Below are 20,162 nucleotides of genomic sequence, written 5' to 3' on the forward strand. Positions count from 1 at the left end.
GGTCTCGTTGGCTACTGAAGCGCCTCCTGTTCAACACCCGGCCTGCACCGAGTCTTCCTCCACCACCTCCTCCTCGTCTTCTTCTTCCTCGTCCTCCTCCAGTCTCTCCAGCCCGGAGAATACACTGCACAAGGACTCCTCGTTTCCTCTGAGAGGGGGGGGAGGACAAGGAGATGTTGTGGACGGACTACCCCAACGGACTCTGGTAGGGTCCCACCACCCCTCCCCCCTCACTTCACCATGCCCCTCTCCTAAGCCCACCACTACCATTGGACGCTTCCAGGTATTTCCTGTTTTTGATCTTGTAGTGTAATGGGTGAGGGGTTTCTTTGCCACAACCAGTCCTTCCCTCCTTTGTTTGTCCCACCTTCCATTCGTTCATTGTTTCATCCAATATTTGTTCTTTTATTTCAGGTTACCATCAACCCAGAAGCCCGTGTTGGCAGATTCTCAGTCAGTCGTACCCTGGAGCAGAGCCTCGAGTCCAGGCAGACCCCTCTGCCTGCTGCCCATGCTGCTAACGGACCCAGTAATCATGGGCAGCTTTTGAGTCCAGACTCCACTCATAAAGCCTCTCTGCCCAGTCTAAACACCAACTCCTTCAATAACCCCTACATCAGCAGTGACAACGACTCTGAATTTGAGGATGAAGACTTCAAACAGGAAGTCAACCACCTTAGAGAAAAGTAAGTGATCCATTCCTCTCTTCCCAAACATCTGAGAGGAAATATACATGGATCTTTCACCTCTCCGTTGCCTCTTCTTTATTAGGTTAAACGGCTTTCACTTGATTTTGCTCTCTTCTGTCTTCTATTTCTATGCAACCAAAAATAGTAGGCTGTGCTCTGCTTCTCTTTTCTCCTCTTCCTCTTTCCTCTCTCTCAAGAATGAGGTTAACCACCCACTTTCCTTCATTACTTCTTTATCTTACTCCTTCCTCTTTTCTTGAAAAGGGATGTTAAGCGCTTCCCAGAACACTTGGCCATCCTCCTCTCTCCATGCTGTCCTCACCCTCATTATCTCTTTCTTTCTGTTGCCTGTCAATATTTTATTCCTCATATTTTACATTCCCTCTCCAGACACATGCGTGAGATTCAGGCCCTGCACTTCCGCCAGAAGGAGGAAATAGATTGTCTCTTTACCAGGCTGGGAAAGGTAACTCACCTTGGCTATATCAGTGCAGACACTATATACGGCATCACATACTATATACCATACTATAGTATGTAGCAAGCAACTTTTCTTCCTCTGGTCTTGGTTTAGGTTCCTCCAGCTGCAGTGCTCCCTCCAGTTATAGGCTTGACTGGCAGGAGGAGACGACCTACTAAAAGCAAATCCTCCAAATCATCTAGAACCAGCTCCACGCACAGCAGCAAGAGTCCATTACAGCCAGGTAGGCTCTTGTTTAAATATTTATATTAAAGAGTTGGTTCACCCAAAGTTCAAAGAAAATATTTCTTACTTAAAGTACTTCTCATGGTAACTAGCCATGCAGTAGTTGGTTTTATTTGTCCAGGATTTGAGATATCCATCTCTAAGATTTCTGCCTTTCTTGCTCACAGCACTAAATATTGACATTTAAAGAAATACAACAGCAACATCTTATTCAGAAACAATGTCTCAGTCACTCAAGATAACCCACCATTGCTGTGTACAGCCAGGCAAATATTTTAAATACATTAAATATATTATGTTTGCATTGGCATTGCATGTATGTTGGCGTGCTGAAGTTAGCATTTAGCTCAAGCACTGCTGTACCTGTAGAAAGATAGCCTCACAGAGCTCCTAGCATGGCTGTAGACTCTTAGTCTTGTTTAAATCAAATGTTTTAATGTTGTAACAACACAAATGAAATTCCATTCACCTTACCAAAACCTGGAGAAAGTGAACCAAAAATGTCAGCATAGCTACTGTAAATACCACCAGAGGAAGGTGAGAACATTTCATCAACATTTCACGAATCAAAAAACTGACCAACTCTGTACCTCTGAACAGCAATGTAACTCACCACCAAAACAGTCACCTTAATCTTGAATCCTACACTACAGCCAGAATGGTCAGAAATGTTTACCCTAATGTTACACTGTCTCTGTGTCTATGCATCCATGTGCACATATATGTGTGTGTGTGTGTGTGTGTGTGTGTGTGTGTGTGTGTGTGTGTGTGTGTGTGTGTGTGTGTTTGTGTGTGTGTGTGTTGATCTGCTTGGTTACACATGCATGTGGGTGTACGCTGGTGCAGGCTCAGAGCTTGAACATTTCTGACTGCTTTCCCCGTCTGTCTCTCCCTGTGTGGTTGTGTGTGTGGGGGGTGTCTTTAAATGTCTGCGGTGACGGGTGTCTTATCTGTCCATTATCTTTATCGTGTGTGTGTGTGTGTGTGTGTGTGTGTGTGTGTGTGTGTGTGTGTGTGTGTGTGTGTCTGTCTCTGGTCTCTGTGGTGTGTCATCCCTGCCCTGTCCTCTCCTGCCTATGCCTTGTGCTATCTCCAGGCAGCACTTTATCCGCCCAGAGCGTCCCTACCATGTACCCCGGCCAGCTGGCTCTGTTAGCCACAGGAGGATTGGCTGATTCGGGCAGCAGTACTCTGCTCCAGCCTCTCAAACCCTCTTCCTCCAGCAACAACCTATGCTCGGCCTACACCAGCGAGGCGGCACTCTCTGTGCCCAGCCTGTGTGCTCCCACCCCAGGTAGGCATGCAGTTGTGAATTCCAGTCTGCAGAAGGCCTCATGAGCTTCCCCACAACATAATAAATACTTTGCATGCATGCAGTTGGTTTGTCCTCTCTCCCTCACAACAAGACTCTTCCACATCTTTTTTCTATCTCTTTCTGTGTAGAGCAGTGTGATGGATAACTGAATGTTACATTATTCCTTTGTATTCCTTCAACCGTGTCTCTCTCCTTCCCTCTCATCTCTACCTTTTCTGTCTTACTTTTGTCCTGTCTCTCTCTATTTCCCCTTTTTTTCTCTGTCCTATGTCTCTTTGTTGCTCTTCTCATTTTCTCTGTCTTTATCTTCTTTACATCTCCCTCTCTCTACCTGTCTGTTTTCTACACTCTCCTTTTCTGGTTCTTCATCTCTTCTCTCCTCCTCATCCTTTCCTCCTCCCTCTCTTCAGGCTGTGTAAAGTTCAGCTGGGGTTCGGAGCGTTTGGCCTTCAAGCCTGGCGGCAGGAGGACGCGCTTTCTGAGTACGCCCTGCTTGGCTCTTTGTGTGTAACGCTTTATTTCTTTGCTCTTCTCTTTTAACCTGTCGTCCGTACTTTTGTTGTTATTGTTTTACTCAAGTCACGGTCGTCCTGTCTTCCCGTGGGTTTCCTTCTTTAAATGGAAGACCCTCTGCTTCTGATATCACCAATGTCCTGTAACCGAAAAAAAATCAGCTTTTCAGCCATTGGTAGAAAACATTAATTCATCCAGGGGAGCATGTAGGCTTATACTTTTACACACTTACGCACCTAAGAGCTTTCTTAATGCTGCAGTTGTGATCTAAGTACTTTGCTCAAAATTACCAGCCAAACTAAACTTTAATCAGAGCCTTTAACTAGGTTTTCACCCTTCTGCAAATAAAAATAGCAGTCAGCTGCTGATTACTGTTTACTACAGAAAAGACACAAAGAACATTGGGAAGAACAGCCAACTTTTTTCACACCATATCCCTCATTCAGATAGAAGCTTGAAAATCTTTTGAACTGCCTTCCAACAACATATTGTGTATGTTGGAAAATAACATGTTTAGGTACAGAAGATAAAGGGAAAATTAGATATAAGAGCTTGCTGCAGGACACAGAAAGGTAGCACAACCACAAACATAGTCATATTTACATCCCAGAGCTTCCCATAGTCATCTTCAATTATTTACTTTTTTAAACCCTCTCTCGGTCTTTCTCTCACTATTCTTTCTTTCTCTCTTTCTTTCTTTGCTTTGACATATTTGTCCTTGACTAACAAGTAACTGCACATTCAATGCCAGCCCTTTCAGCTGCAGGGAATAACAGCATTGTCAAAGATAAAATAATGGCGTCGTAATTAATAGAAAGGACACAGCAAAGTGTTTACTGTCTAAAGTAACGCTCTTAAAAGCTGTCAACAAATTTCACTGCCATTTTCGTCATAACCTTTCGTCATTCGTTAGCTTTCTAGAGGCCGTGTGGAGTGTACCAGCCGAAACACAAAACAGCAACTGTGTTCTATGACATAAAACGTCTTTATACCAACCAGTGTCATTAGTGACAGGGGAACTGAGTTTCACTATATTGTGTTTTAAAGTTTATAATCCTTACAATTTTAGTCCTGGTTGATTTGGCGACACCAAGGGTTACTGATGGTAACAGAAAGTGGGGTTTAAGTACAGTACCAGAATGCTCTTTGAGCTACTACTTTGTCAGAAAGACAACAGAAGACCAACTGGTGTATCTGTTTACAGTGCACTTAAGTGGTCTGTCAAAAATGAGTGCAATATAACCATAAATGATGGCTTGAATGCAAGTTAGGTCCCTGGGAAAGTGAAACAGCAGCAGCCCAGAAGCTTCATTGTGCAGTACCTGTCAAATAAGCTTCAAGCCCATGATAACTAGCATCACAGGCATACAACAGACATGTCATCTCTAGTCCTACTAAGTTAGAAATAGATGATACAGTTCTGTTTGTGTGTCAGTCTGACTCTTTCAAATCCTGACTGCTTTCATTTCTAACCTTTGCCTCTGTGAAAACAAGCAGACTAACAGGGAAAGACAAGTGAAGACCTGATGACTTGAGCTTTCTGCCATACGGTTTTGTTTTTAATAGGATATGTATTATTTGTTTTGATTAAACTTGATTAATTGCAGTGACTCTTTCGTTTTAAGCACAGTTCTGTTTAAATACTGTGCATCAGTCTTTTCTTTATTTCTATTTTTTCGTGATTAAGAAAATGTTTTTCTCAAATCATATTATAATCATAATATGTAGCATTGGTCAAATGTTTTGCGCTTGATGAAGAGATGTTTATGAATGCTTCTGAACCCTCTGCACCTCAAACCCTTTCTCTCCCTTCCTTACACTTTCCTCACTCCCTTTTCTCACCCCTCTCCCCCTGTACCTGTTCCCCTATCACTGCACAGCCAGGAGAGAGACAGACCTGGGTCTTATTGATTATAACTTGTTCTTGTTCGCAAACCGGTAGCATAGGAGAAAAGTGATGGAACATTGACATTACATTCATTTATTCATTCATTCATGTAAATTACCTTGAAAACAAGACTGAATTGCCATTTTGTTTCACAATTTAAAACATTGACCAAATCAGAGATGTGTGCAGCGATTCAAAGGTCTGGAAACTATACTTTGATATAGTTATGTTTATGTTACAGTTGTGTTTTATTTCTGTGTCATGCCAAACATTTTGGCCCATCCCACATGGGATTACAAGACACCACAAATTTACTTATTTAACAAACCTATCGCATATACAAATCATTCGGAGAAATACATGAATACAAATATATACATATACACATACATATATGTATATACACGTACACACATACACACACACCACACACAAACAACAAATTCTCATCTACAATTCATCTCGATAAAGAGCTTTTTATAATATATATTTGAATCCTAATTTGGACCCAGTTCTGGTACGGTCTGGTGAGCTGTAGAGAGGACTCAGAATTACATCAGAACCAGGGGTTGGTTACCCAAAAGCATCTTCAAGTCACAGCAACACAGGCAAGACTTTGAGGCAGTGTGCAAAGACTCAGTTTGGTTTGCTGTTAAACACAAGGATTGTTTTCAAGATGCTTTGGTTGCAAAGTATTTATATTCCAGTATTAACTGCTCTGTTGCTACTGCAGTAAATGTGCTTAAAGTTGGTGTATGCACTTCCTCAGAAGGTTGCCTACATGTCTTGGCTTGTCTGAAGAAAAACATCTTTACTCAGATGTGTATAAAGATGGCAGCCTTGTGACTTGACATCTGTGGTCAACCTTTCTCACAGTGCAGATTACAGAACACATGTCTTTCATTTATATTTAAAAATGCACATAAAATACTTAACACTACTTCACAGTGCACTGTGTGACAGGTACTGATTTCAGTGTAAACATGTTATTGGGCAGCTCAACCCCAAAGTGTTATTTATTGACTGCTTCAAGTTCAAATAATCATACTGTGTTTGGTTGTCGGGTGTTGTGGGTGTGGGTTTAACTCTGACTCTCTCCCAATCCTCCAATCGTTGTCTTCCGGCTGCACAGGGAAGATGGTGAAAAAAGTCTGCCCCTGCAACCAGCTCTGTAGTAATTATCTCTCTTTTTGGTCTTTCCTCCCTTCATCGATCCCCTCTTGCATCCTTGCACTTGCTCTCCCACGCTTCCTCCTCCTGCTCTCTAATGTCCTTTAGATTTCAACTTTGATCCTCTGCCAGATTTGAGATCAGTTTGATTCAGTTATTTCAGCTGCTGAAACACTGTATTTTCAATTTTGACATTTTGATGACGAAGGATCAAAGAACACCCAGTTTGAGGACTAAAATGACTGAATTGACCAGCCATCACAGTTTCAAACTGACAGTGCATGTACCTGCGAGCTCTCACACACGCACGCACACGCACCACACGCACACACACACACACACACACACACACACAAACAGCTGTTCGCCACTCTGCCCCCTCCTTTTCCTCTCCTTCCTCGTCATGGCTTGTGGTCTTGACTACATTGCCCAGAACTCCATACTGCTGTAGTCAGTCATGACTCAGCGTCTCCTCATTCTTATTTTCCTCCATTTTATTTAGCATGACATGCCGGTTTCTGTCAGAACAACTGTATGATTAGTTTTTACTGGCTAATCCCTGCAATATTTTGTCTTTTCTCCTGTAATAGCTGATATGAACAGATCAGTGTAATGTTACTATAGTCTGGATTTAAGGTATAGTAAAGAAATGATAGTAAACATTTGTGAGGAAATTATTATGCATTGTTTATGACAGTAAAATAACAATAGCAAATCCTATTCATCCTGATGTTCTCTTTCACTGAATGATATGTTAAAACTGTATATTTGTGAAAAAAGGCATGAGCATATTATCAGGGCTGTGTCTACAATATTGGAGATCCAGATTTGATTAAAGTGGAACATTTAATTCTGACATAATGATGTGACGATACTTGAAACCAGCAGAGTGTGTAGCAAAGGTATTTTATAATCACCTCTCAGCATATATTGATTTAGTTTCCTCTTGGCTTGGTAGAGAGGCACTGATGTGAAGAAGTGCAGTCTTGGAACATTCTATGATTCTGGTGCTATTTTCATACAATAGTTAATGTTAACTTGAACAGAGGCTAAATGCTTAGACAGCACAGCACTCACATTCAGACACCCTGGCCAGTTTGCAGTGTGTGCTTATTCTGCAGTGAATGTGCTCTGATCAGTTTGATGCTCAGGGTTGGCAAAAAGCAAACCACCAGCTGTTACAGAGCTTGAGTGCCATCTTATGGCCAAACAATAGATTAAAACACAAGATCAGTGCAACGCGGGGCAACTGTGATCAACAGCAGCCTGGTTCAGCATTGCTTCTTTTGTGTTGGAGCATCTAATTGGTGAATGCTGCTGGGCATGTCAGTTTTACAGGTTGCCCAGTGTATCATTAACTTAAAGCAATGGGACTCTTGAGAGAACGCAATATTTAATATGATATATTCTGAAACAGGCTCAATTTTTGTCATATTAAAGTGCCCATGTTGCTCTAGTATCATAGTTCTGACATCATCTGTCATAATTATTTCCACTATTACAACTAAACAAAATAATGACCATGTCTTCATGCTGACCTATCCTTAAAAGCTCTATCCCGACCAGGCTCTGTCACCATGTAACACCCTTTTCATGGTCAAGACAGGGATGCATTCTCATTCATTCAGATAACATCAATTATCATCTTCTAGTTTGAACAATATCTCACATCCTTTTCTCTTCTCCTCCTCTCTCTCCATCTCCCTCCACAGGGACTAATAGCACCAATGCAGTGAGCGGTTCAGGTGGTTTGGGTCAGAGCCAGGGTGGTTCTCAGTGTCTGCCCCCCAACATTTCAGCCCCCCACCAGAGAAAAGGAACTTTTACCGATGACCTCCATAAACTGGTGGACAACTGGGCCAGAGATGCCATGAACCTCTCACAGGTTTACTGCTGTTTTATGATTCATCTTAATGGAGCAGAAGTTGTTTTGACACAAATAAATGTTCCTTCAGCAATGACTCACCAGTTCCTGTATTTAGTTTACCGGACAAGAAGACAGACAGAAAAAAAGGCTCTAAATGGCACTTTGTTGAAAGCAAAAAGTGGGGGGGGGGGGGCACAGCTAAAACCTACTGACATTTGTTTTTCTAAACTGCTACTAGGTCCTGTATTCATTTGGCACTATATGTGTGATTACAGTGATCATCTTCATTTATTTTAAGTCAAGCTCTGGGAACATCCAGTAGCAAAATGTACATTGTTTCAGACTGAGTTTAAGAATTGTTAAAAGGAGGGTTTCGAACCCTCCCGCAGTCAATTTTTTTGTCTTTATTTATTGATCATTGAGGATTAGAAAACAACTGTTTTGTGTGATCCATTTTTGTGTTTAAAAAGTAATGGACAGGTAAGTAAACTGAACTAAATATTCATCTTTTTCAGGGGAAGAAGAGTGCCAAACAGCTGCAGCAGGCCCCAATACAGGGACATAGCTACGAGGTTAGTTTATAAATAAACCATATGACAGCATAGCCAAATTAACCTGTTAGGGGGACTAAATGACAAAAACAAGCTTGTGTGCTCCTACCTCTCTAGACACCTCCAACTTCCCATTACGTACAGTGGACACAGCAGACATGATGGCAGCTTCATTGTATGCAAAGAGACCCACAAACCATTCAGTGCTTCTATGCTGTAATACTATCAGCTAGCCACTGGTTTATGTAGCTCAATTAGTTTGTTTATTTGATTAAAGACAACTGACAATGTTCCAAAATAAACTAAAATAATAAAGGTTTTAAAACTAGATTCAAACACATGGCCCCTCTACAAGCCAGGTTGAGCTAATAATTTAGTACCTTTCTAATTTGATATTACATTGTACTGTTGCAAATCATTAAATCACCAAAACCAAGAGACCTGCAGTGAACCCCCTGAGGGTGTGCTTGGCCTGGTTAACAATCCATATAAAAAATGTTTGCGTTGGGGTCTTGAGCTAACTAATGCTCTGTCTGCACTGTTCCCATTAGCTCTGTTAGCGATCCCCGTTTTCCCCACCCTCTTTCTCCCTTTGTGATCGGCTGATCAGCGGTATGAGCTCCGTATGAGCACAAATATTGACTTTAAAACGATTTTATTGATGTAAAAATTATCCGCCAGAGTCTATGATCAGAACTTCGTCCATGGCAGCGGTCTGTTATACTTAACAACGGTCTGGTAAACAGAAATAGCAGACTGCAGAATGCCGTGATTGACCAATCAGAATCAAGTATTCAACCAAGCCGTGTAATAAATAAATATAATTGTTTGAATATGAATGATCTAAGCTTTGCACTTCCAAAACAATCAGTTCTTAAGAATTTTTTTTTTTAAATCCCTGAGATGCAGGTTTCCAAAATTTACAATTAAAAAATCTTGAATTTGTGCCTTGGTCAGTCTAATAGTCACTGCTAAGTGGACACACAGGTATCTACCAATTGAAATAGAGAATACAATTTTTTAAAGAAAGGTCATTAAAAAAATAAATATGCTTGAATGAACAACTCTTAAGTGTTAGCATGAGTAAACGTTTCCTCATGTTAAATATCCCCCTATCCAGGTTATCCAGTCAGCCAGTCTGGGCAGGAAGTACTCGGCTCCCAGCCAGCTGTGTCCCAGCAGCATTGGAGGTTCAGCCCACCTCCTTACCAACTCCACCACTGCTACCTCTCTGGCCACCCGCAAGGGCTCCCTATGCCACCCACCTGCTTCCTCCACTTCACCTCAACCCCAACCCCAACCCCAGTTTATCCACTACACCCCCACCGCCGCCTACAGTGCACAATGGTCTGGTCCGGCTCACGGTCTCTCAAACCCACACCAGGCTCCAGCACAGCCTGGGCCTCTACTGGTCAGCACCTCCCAGCCCCTGGGCCCCTACCCCACAACGGTTGGTGGACAGGGGCAGATTCCAGGGCAGGGGCCACTCCAGGCTTTCCATCTGACCAACTCTCTCCAGAAGTCGATCAGCAACCCAGGAGGACCTAACCTGAGGACCACGTAGGGCTGGGGATGAGGGCTGGTTTAAATCACAGCTCTACTGGACTGAACTGGACTGGACTGGTGTGGAACAGAGTGTTACAGGATTGCGTGGGGAGCGAGGAGTTTGAAATGACAGAAGCTGACCTGTTCAAGCGGAAAAAGGAAATGAAATGAAGAGGAGCAAAAGAAAGGAGGAATGCGATGTGGTCACATCTCCACAGTTTGTGTGATGCATCTCGCCTCTGCATCCATCTGTGTGTGAGTGAGAAGCTGTCACGGACACGAATGCAGTCACACAATTTCCCTTTCTGCTGTGTTTGACTGTGGGCTTGTGACAGCCAGCCAGATGCTTAAGGATAAAGGAAAAGACTCATGAGTGCAATGTTAAAAGGCCAAAGAGGTTGTGACAGGGTTCTGGATTGGTGTTAGGAACTGTTTGTGTGTGAGGTATTGTTAAGGTATTGGGGTATTGTTTATGCGCACTTATGACTCGGCCACCATTGTTCCATTTTCATTCTAAATTGAGTGTACACGTCTTTACAAGGCAGGTCACAAAATCACCCTTGTGAGACAGCAGTGGTGAGATATTACATCAGGTTAAGGGGGAGGAATGTGGTGGCCAGCTTTAACAAAACCAACTGTTTGTCCACACAGCACCTCTTAATAGCTTCTAATGCTGTAATTGCTTACAATATTTTAAATGTTTAGCTCACAGACTGAGTTTTAAATAATCTTAAGCTCTTTTCCCAGTTCTGTACAGAAAAGACATTGTCACTCTATAAAGAGGTAACTGGTGGATACAGAGGGGAGCATGGCTGGCCATCACATTAAGGTTGTCTTTCAACATCAAACAATGCACGAGAGGCTATATTACCCTGAAATCAAGCAGTGGCTGTGTTTGTGCCAGCAAAGCATTCCTTAAATGTACAGTATGCTCAAAAGAAAGCTTTGATATCAGGTGAGAGCAGACTGGAACGATGTTTAGAACAGGATATTAAATTCAGGAAGTGTTTTTGTTGAAATTTGGAAATTGTTCTCAATTTAAAGCACAAAAAGAACCAATCAAATGCACATTTGAGAATTTGAACGTCTGGAGCTGAGCTGATCTCAAGCCTGGTTTAGAGTAGGTACAGTCCAGCACTTGGTGGGGTTTTAATTCGTCAGCTTGCGAAAGATATCGTGACAGCTACTCCTCTGTTACCTTCTGTGTCTTGTTCCTCCCTTGTTCCGACAAACCATTCAAACAGATGGAGAGAGATGGAGGAAAGAAAGTGAATAAAGAGGGAGAGCAGAGAGTATTAAATAACCGTCAAACACCTCGTCTGTTTCCTGTTCCACTGCTTACTTTAGGAACATACTGGCTGTGTGCACCATTACTAAAGTACTGAATGCACAGGACAGATGCCTCTGCACACCAAGCACCTCTTCGACATCATGACTCCACCTCTTCCTCCATCCCTCTCTGGGCCTCTCTGTTGCCATTTGAAGCAATAACAGCAGAAACCTTTTAGAGAAAAGGAAAAAAAAGCCCAAACAAGAGAACTCAGTGTGAAAAAGTGGCCTTGTTATCATAATAATATCAGAGTTCATGTACAGTTTGTGTCTCTGTTTATTGTTTAGAATGTCAGCCATGATGATTCCATTTTGTTGTTTTATTTTGGTTGTGTTTTGTTGGGTTTGTTTTGCTTGCTGCCCCCAGCTAGCAATCTAACACACACACACACACACACACACACACACACACAATGCATGAGACATTCATATAAATACACACACCTGCATATACCTGCATACACACACACACACACACACAGACAGTCATGCACAGACTCATGTAAATACACACACATTGTTGGAGGTGTAGCAGCCGTTAAACAGACACAGATTCACAGACTAATGCCTCAGTTCTTAGTGTTATTCATCATTAGGTTGGTTTTCAACATTTTTGTTGAAGTGATTTCTATTGTTGTCATAATTATTGTTGTTAATGATTATTATTCTATTTAAAAAGAAACAAAAAAGGTATTCTGTCAATGGACCTGTTATACGCGCACATCGGTGTATGATGTGGAAACACTGTGATTATTGTTGTTTATTATTAGCAAATGTTGTTGGACAACATTAGTTTTAGGGTAAAATATCACAAATGAAACAAAAAGCATACAGAGAACGGTTTGGGGTCGTTTCACTTTCAATTCACTGCTTTCAGCAGATGGATTCTCTTCAAAAAGCGACAATTGAGAACACCTCTTTTCAATAATCGTCCTCACATCCAGTTACTGAGGACGCAATCCAAAATAAATGCCTTACCGACAACTTATCAACTGCAGTTTCAGTTCCTTTTTTTATAACTGATTGAATTGAAAGTCGAAACTGACCTCCAAGATGGATAGTTGATATTTAGATAATAAAGTAATGCTAGCTATTTTGTTTTCTTAATACAGTACTTATATATCAGACACTTTAAATAGCCCTCCTCTTCCCTTTCTCCCTGGTTTTATTAGATGAATGTGAATGTATAAACCAATGGTGTCCATTTTAATGTACTTGAAAAAAAAGTCTGTCTTTTATTTTTGCTTTATTTCGCTTCCCCTGACATCCTAGAGCCTCCGGTGAATACTGGAGGTACTTTAATAGTGCCTTGCATCCTTCCTGTTGCTTGTTCCATTGGGGGTTGAGGACTTGGGTTAAAGTAAGCACACTTGACAGCATGTGTGGAGAGTTATTATTATTATTTTTTTTTTTTTTTTTTTTTTTTTGGGGGGGGGGGGTCACTTTTGAAGTCAGTGGTGATGATTGGACCTGGTGTTAGTGGAGCAGGCATGCAGTAGATTGGTGGAGATGCAGTAATGGCTGTTGACTGTGTGCGTAACAGCTGGTTTGTGGTTAATTCTCTTTGATTTCAATTAATTGAGTTGTTTCCCCAAAAAGCAAGAATGTTTTCCAGCTTAGCTCTTTGATAGGAAGAAGAATTGACCCCAACTCTGCTGCCATTTAAACCAATGAGACTGACCACTTAAGATTGAAAAGGCCACCATTTGAAGTTGGTGTTGTTTGTGTGAAGTGAGGCCCATTGCTGTGCTTTACCTCCACATGAGGCCTGACTGTGTTACACCACCAACACAATGAAAGATGGAGTGAACATAAGAGTTTATCAGTGCCATTTTTTCAGGGTTTTAAATGTAGATATTGCAGGCAAAAGGGGCTGGAATATTTGTTCAATTTTAAGGAGGGAGTTGTTGAAGATTGTATTTGAAGCTTGGATTACTCTGTATTTTAGAGGCACTGGCCCAGGGGCTGCATAAAGTCATCAGAGGAACCAATGAAGTTACTTTCCTTTAATGTTAAAGTATCTCTGGTGTAGTATAGATAGAATCCAGTTCTTTTCAAGATTCAGATTGGATGCATCAGATTTGACAGTGACCAAACAAGCCACCTATTGTCATCTGATTCAAAGGTTGCTGATTCCTGATTGGTGCAACGGAGTCCCGTCCACTTCAAACAGTGAGAAGAGAACAAAGAAATACAGACATCTCTCATGTAAAATAACCAAAACTGTCCAGACTTTGGCATGAAATAGTGTTTTTATATCAGAACACATCACCCATAGTACTAACTGAGAAAATAAGTTTTTAGGCCATCTTGCTCCTCCAGTGTAACCCATTGTTATCCAATTTTTTCCCCACCCGGAAAAATCAAATAACATTCACAAAACCAGCAGAACTATACTGTCTTTTTAACAGATTTGGTTAGGCATGCCTCCTCATCTGAGAATTGCTGCTATTGGGCAAAAAAGTCTACAAAAGGTATGAATATTGTCTCATTCACTCCTTTTCCCACTGTATGTTTCTGAAGCTGCACCAAACGCTATTTGAACATAAGGGCGTCACAGTGCTAGAGGTGGTGTTGGTGGTGGTTAGAATGACTGTAGCACAGTGGTGCTTATGATGATTGGACTGGTAGGGATGATGGTGGTTTAAATGATGGAATTGATAATAGTGGTTTTAGATTCAAGGCCTTTGACACCCTGTCCTCTTTTATCTTTTCATTTGTTTGTAGATGAAACACGTCTGGTACAATCTTTGACATTCACATAAAACATTTTTTTTTTGTGTGTGTGCCGGGAATGGGTGTTCTGGATTCACATAAAAACATAAAAAGCTTACTTTGTAGAGCTTGTACAAACAAAACACATTGCTTTTGCTTGTTTCTTGGGATATTTTCCATTTCTCATGAATAATAATGCAACATTTTTACTACTAGGCAAGTTTGGTTGAAGCTGTGAATAATCATTGAGCCACTTTGCTTTAGTTCTGATTATCATATGATGATGTTATAAGAAGTCAAACCTTTAATGATGCCACCAACTCAGTGCCATTTGACTTTTTTATTGTCAGTGGAGTGGAAACATTAGAGGTAAAGAATAAAAAAAAGAAAAAGAAAAAGTAAATTCAGTGTATTTCTACTGTTTTTACCCACTGGAGCTGTTTTGGTTACCAGGTAACATCCTGGATTTTCACTTTGCAATTGCTTGAGCCTCAAATGATTTCCACAGTCGAAGTTTGATCATATTTTGCTGTGTCTCGACTACATAAGTACTATGAAAGGAATGCCTATTGTGCACCGGCTACAATGCAATATTATTTAAAGTTACAGTATGCTATCAAGCTCTGAGGTTACAGTTGGGTTTGACAGTTACACCCCCTGCTGGAGGATTCTTGAGTTAAACATCAGTGGGTGCAATTATTGTGAAGTTTTTTTTTTTAGGGTTGTGGTGGAGGACTCTTGACTGTGAAAGGCTTGAGAGTTATCCACTCTTATTGTGAAGTTTCCTGACGTTAAAGAGGAAAAGTAGGATTCTTTTTCTGGTGACACACATACAGTGTATCAAAAACACGCTCGCATTAGATTCAGGTTCTGTTTTCTGAGCTTTTGCCTGTTCAGGACTCACTAACCTTTATGCTTTTTACTTGACTTTACGCACACACACACACACACACACACACACACACACACACACACACACAGATAGATAGAGATTGATTCAGTGCATCTCCTTGCTATTTTATGTAGCTTGCTCCTGTGGAATGATGTCGAGTCTCAAGCACAGCAACAGTTTCCCTGAAAACATTTTTCTCAATATGTTGATTATGTTTCTGGTTTCTCTAATGCTCTCATTTTATTTTTGTATTATTCCTCACTTGTTTTATCAGCAGTTTTAATGTCTCTAGCTGCACCTAACTTAATTCAGTGGTTTCATTTTTCTGTATCATGTTTGACATTGTAAGTGGTTGGATAAAAAAAACATGAATGAATGAATAAAAGAAAAAACAATACATGTAGGGAGTCATCGGCAGCCTTTAACGGTATGTTTTGCACTAAGTATAGAGTGTTCAAGCTTCATATTAAAAAGAAAACTTTGCGCTACAATACAATGACATTTGTTACTTTATTTGTAAAAACTTAATAAATAAAAGTTGTTTAAATGCATTGCAGTGACTGGACTTTAAATCAGTATAAAGATAGGAATGAAATTACGTCATGTCTCTCTGCTGTTAATGTTTTAACTTCAGATACGTTCTCTTTTTAACAGGCCTATGGGTCTCGATGCACCAGATCAGATGGACAGACAGGTACACAATGACATGCACAAACAGTCAATGCATTTTTGAGATGTGTTTGGAGACTTTAAAGACTTTTCTTGTGAACCATTTAATGGTCTCACATACAGTATAAAGCATAAACAAGCCAGGTTTATTATCATTATTATGAGCTCCTAACAAATGGTTGAAATCTCAACTTGTATAAAATGGATTAATACTAAATTTATCATATTGACAGCAGTTCATAATCAGTTATATTCAATGGGAATATTCGGTTTTGGTCAAAAATGATTATTACTACATATATCATTCATTTATATTTCAACAAGGCAATTCAAAGTGCTTTACATCAGTCATAACATGGCATTAAAAGAAAAAACACGAGGCAATATTAAATGATTTTTTATTTTATTAATTTTGTCTGCATTTTTTCTAGACCGCTTATAGTATCAGAATAACTAACCTTTGCCCCAAATGTTCGGCACTACCCCCCCCCCCATCATAATGAAATAAGACAGACAAGTTTGTTTTATCTTCAATTTTGTTGCAGTGCTTTTCTTTTCCACATGGTTGCAGCACTCCTTCAGCTTCCTTTCTGTTATCTAGACCATATTAAATAGCTTCTTGCTTTGGGGGCAATCGGGAAACAACTCGTTGTGAGGTGTGAATCTGTGCTTATCTGTCACCGTGGATACAATGAAAATACCATGGTCAGTCCAGAGAAAAAGAGGCTTAAGGAAGGAAGGGAGGAAGGAAAATGAGACTTACCGGTACATTATAACAATAAATCTTCCATCATGCAGTTTTCCTGCAGTGATATGAAAAGTGCACTGTAAAAACTTGCACACTGATTGGGATTTTAATCTCAGTGGCCGTTGTTGAACTTGGCAGAATGCTCCTGAATATAATTGTATTCGTTTGGATTTTGTTTTTACTTTTACTCGTCCTGGCAATTAAACAAATAGCTGAAAGACATTTAGGACTTACATAGCATGTAATAAGCTTGATTAGCCTGAATATAAAACACAATATTTTAATACAATTGTAAAAAGAAATTGCAGTGTAGGGCTTGGTTTTCAACCAGCTGTGAGCTGTAAGTGCAATGTTGACAGGTGAACTCACACAAGATGTAGAGGTAAGATTAAGTTTAGTTAACAGTAATTGCTGTTCTGGTCATGCTTTTTTAATGATTAGAAATGTTTCCATGTTCTATTAGATTCATCGAAGTTCAGTGAGGATGGAGATAAAATGTGAAAACCATGATGTGAAACCAAACCCACAACTTCACACATACATAAACATTTTACACAAAACAAATTTAGTGTTTTTTTAAACATTAACAAGGAGAGCAGATATTAATCAAGAAGATGTGAATTAAGCTAGAAAATCATCTTAATTAGGATTTTTTGTGTGTACTGTACGGGTCTCATCCATTTATTCATCCTGTTGTCGTGACCAATTAGTACATCAGAGTGGCCTTTATTTCTACTGCTGAAATGCATGAAATGAAATGAAAGGATACTGAGAGTGAGAGAGAGAGAGAGAAATGGTGGTGAGGGGTCTTCAGATGGCATGTGTGTGGGAGAAATGCAGAGACTGCAGACAGACAGGAAAGCCAGTTCCATGCTTAAGTTTATATAAATGTTACAAGCATAAGCTGTAGAAACCATTTTCCTGTATGAAAATATATATATATATATAGAATACTTCTTATAGAAATGACAGAAAATGTAAATCTTTTGTTAGGATCTTTTGTCTTGATTTCATATTTTGTGCTTCTTTGTAAGTGACTCCACAAAGACACTGAACTTGACCTCACCTATTCAAGTTGCCATGTGTAGTATTTTAGCATCAGTAAGTCATGTTACCTCAGGAGCATGTTTGTAATGACCATAAAGACATAAGAGCATGGCTGAGGAGATTGGTAAGCCGTCAAGATATTTCAGTCTGGACTGAGTTAACTGACACATTTCCATCCATTAGTGTGGCTAATAAGATAACATAATAAGATTTTAAGCATGACATTCTTGTGAATCTATAAAAAAAAAAAAAAAAAACAGTTGTATATGACATGCAAGCATTTTAAAAAAAAAAGCATGACCTTTCTGCATCACTGGTGAACTACAGGGACCACACATATTAAGTCAGCGTGATCATCATGACACCATTACTTTTTAAACACAATGCAACCAGGTCAAATTTTGGAAACGCTGCTGGGTTGTTTTACAGCACGAAACAGGAAGTGGTCACTGTTCTTCTGGCTTTAACCAAACTTAAAAGTTTTAATACTTTCTCACAATGTCAGATGAAGGAGAAAATAAAAGGCAGTGCATTAAATGACTTCCTCTTCAGTAAAGCAAACAGTAGGACAAACACAAAATTAAGTCAACATGCTCACTGTCTGTCTATGTGTCAATGTCTATGTCTATGCTTACTGTTTATGTCTATGTCTGTCTGTCTGTCTATTGCTCACATGACTCAACATTTGTCTGTGTCAACTCAACTTACTCCTGTCGTCTGTTGCCCTCCTTGTCATCTGACTGTGTTGTCTTGCTGTGTCAATGCTGACTGTGTAATGACGTCGTTTGTGTCGTTTCACTCTGTAGAGACTTTGTGTTGTTTCACTCTGTCGTTTGCTGATATTCTGATTGCTCTTATTAATGTGGCGAGGTGTTGGACAATAATCTGCAATAATTGCTTTAGATGGGATAATACTGGCAGGCCCTGTTGCCACCGCGGCAGGGCCACTGTGTGTGGAACGTTCCCCTTGTTTAGCTGGGAAATCTGCTCATCTTGATAACAGTAAGTCGACACATTAGGACGACAAATGAAAGAGTGAAACGACGCATAGCAACGACGCATAGCAACGACACATAGCAACGACCAAGTGAAACGATGCATAGTAACGACGGAGTGCAACGACACAAAGCATCGACGGAGTGAAACAACACATAGTCATGACACGGTCAGCATTGACACAGCAGTATCGGGTTCCTTTTGTGCCAAAATATATGATATGGGGTTCCATTTTATGGGGTTCCATTTGTGCCAAAATTAAGTAAGATGTGGAGTGATGTGGGCAATCGACAGACAGACAGACAAAGATATTAATTAATACATGTGCCTTAATATGGCACAAATGGAACCCCAGATGTTTAACCATAATACGCAAACATAAGTAATAGTCCAAACAGTCTGCCGTGTAATTTTGTGAGTGTCGTCACTTTTCAACATCTCCGCTGTCAATTAAACAGAAATAGCATGAGACCAGGTAATAGTGATATTATCATAACATGGTAACATTCATTACATTAGTGTCATGTGACTAAACTGGATGTTATAGCAGTGGAGGGACTAACCACAGAGTTTTCATATATATATATATATATATATATATATACACATAAATACCTATTACATAACCTCTTTAGCTGACTGAGAGTTTCCATATTGGCTTCATGAAGGGGTGTGTGTGTGTGTGTGTGTGTGTGTGTGTGTGTGTGTGTGTGTGTGTGTGTGTGTGTTGGGTTTAGTTTTAGTTTCAGATATGGGTTGTGGTTAGGAATGATTAGCAGCGAACAAATGTCAATGAGGGCCCTAAAAAGTACAGAAGAGGAAAAAATGTGATTTGAAAGCTGAAACTCAGGAGACAGAAGATAAAAACCAGTGTAAAATTGCAAAACATATCAGGTACAGTTAATGAAAAAGAGTTCTCTCCGTAAGTATGTGTGTATATTTGCATTATGCATGTATCGTATATTCCTCGGGATTCCTAGGGAGGTGTTCCAGGCACGTCCAGCTGGGAGGAGGCCTCGGGGGAGACCCAGGACTAGGTGGAGGGATTATATCTCCAACCTGGCCTGGGAACGCCTCGGGATCCCCCAGTCGGAGCTGGTTAATGTGGCTCGGGAAAGGGAAGTTTGGGGTCCCCTGCTGGAGCTGCTACCCCCGCGACCCAACCCCGGATAAGCGGATGAAGATGGATGGATGTATCGTGTATTCAAGTATACACACTAAACACTGTTTACTAAACATTGCATTTTTTTCTTGTCCCAGCCAACACACCCTTGGGATTTAGAATCAAATGTCTGTATAGTTGTGGCTTTAAAGTGATCATCTGATAGCAAAAATCCAATATCCAGCTAATAATGAATCAGTGGGCTCTATACAATATATTCTACAAAAATTATGGGAATCGTATATGATTTTTATATCTTTTAACATAAAAAAAAGTCCTACACATGATGATTTTGACTTTTGAACATTAAGACGAGTTTTGTTCTTTAACATAGATGCGTCATCCCCTCTTTTTTCTTTT

General features: G+C 40.3%; 1 protein-coding gene across 6 annotated transcripts in view; it reads left to right on the forward strand.

The window, feature by feature from the left end:
• The window catches only part of wnk1b (WNK lysine deficient protein kinase 1b), a 97,000-nt gene extending 85,701 nt beyond the window's left edge, over positions 1-11,299 (forward strand). For 5 of the 6 annotated variants that reach the window (XM_078242662.1, XM_078242663.1, XM_078242664.1 and 2 more), the window contains 9 exons: positions 2-283; positions 415-686; positions 1,080-1,155; positions 1,264-1,393; positions 2,492-2,689; positions 6,244-6,285; positions 7,994-8,166; positions 8,664-8,720; positions 9,820-11,299. In XM_078242662.1, coding sequence (XP_078098788.1) covers positions 2-283; positions 415-686; positions 1,080-1,155; positions 1,264-1,393; positions 2,492-2,689; positions 6,244-6,285; positions 7,994-8,166; positions 8,664-8,720; positions 9,820-10,263 — 1,674 coding nt within the window. In that variant the 3' untranslated portion in view covers positions 10,264-11,299. The remainder of the gene's footprint in view (position 1; positions 284-414; positions 687-1,079; positions 1,156-1,263; positions 1,394-2,491; positions 2,690-6,243; positions 6,286-7,993; positions 8,167-8,663; positions 8,721-9,819) is intronic. The other variant, XM_078242667.1, reaches the window with a different exon arrangement.
• The last annotated feature ends 8,863 nt before the right edge of the window (positions 11,300-20,162 follow it).

The sequence above is a fragment of the Sander vitreus genome, chromosome 23 (genome assembly GCF_031162955.1).
Source record: "Sander vitreus isolate 19-12246 chromosome 23, sanVit1, whole genome shotgun sequence".
In the NCBI taxonomy this organism is placed as follows: Eukaryota; Metazoa; Chordata; class Actinopteri; order Perciformes; family Percidae; genus Sander; species Sander vitreus.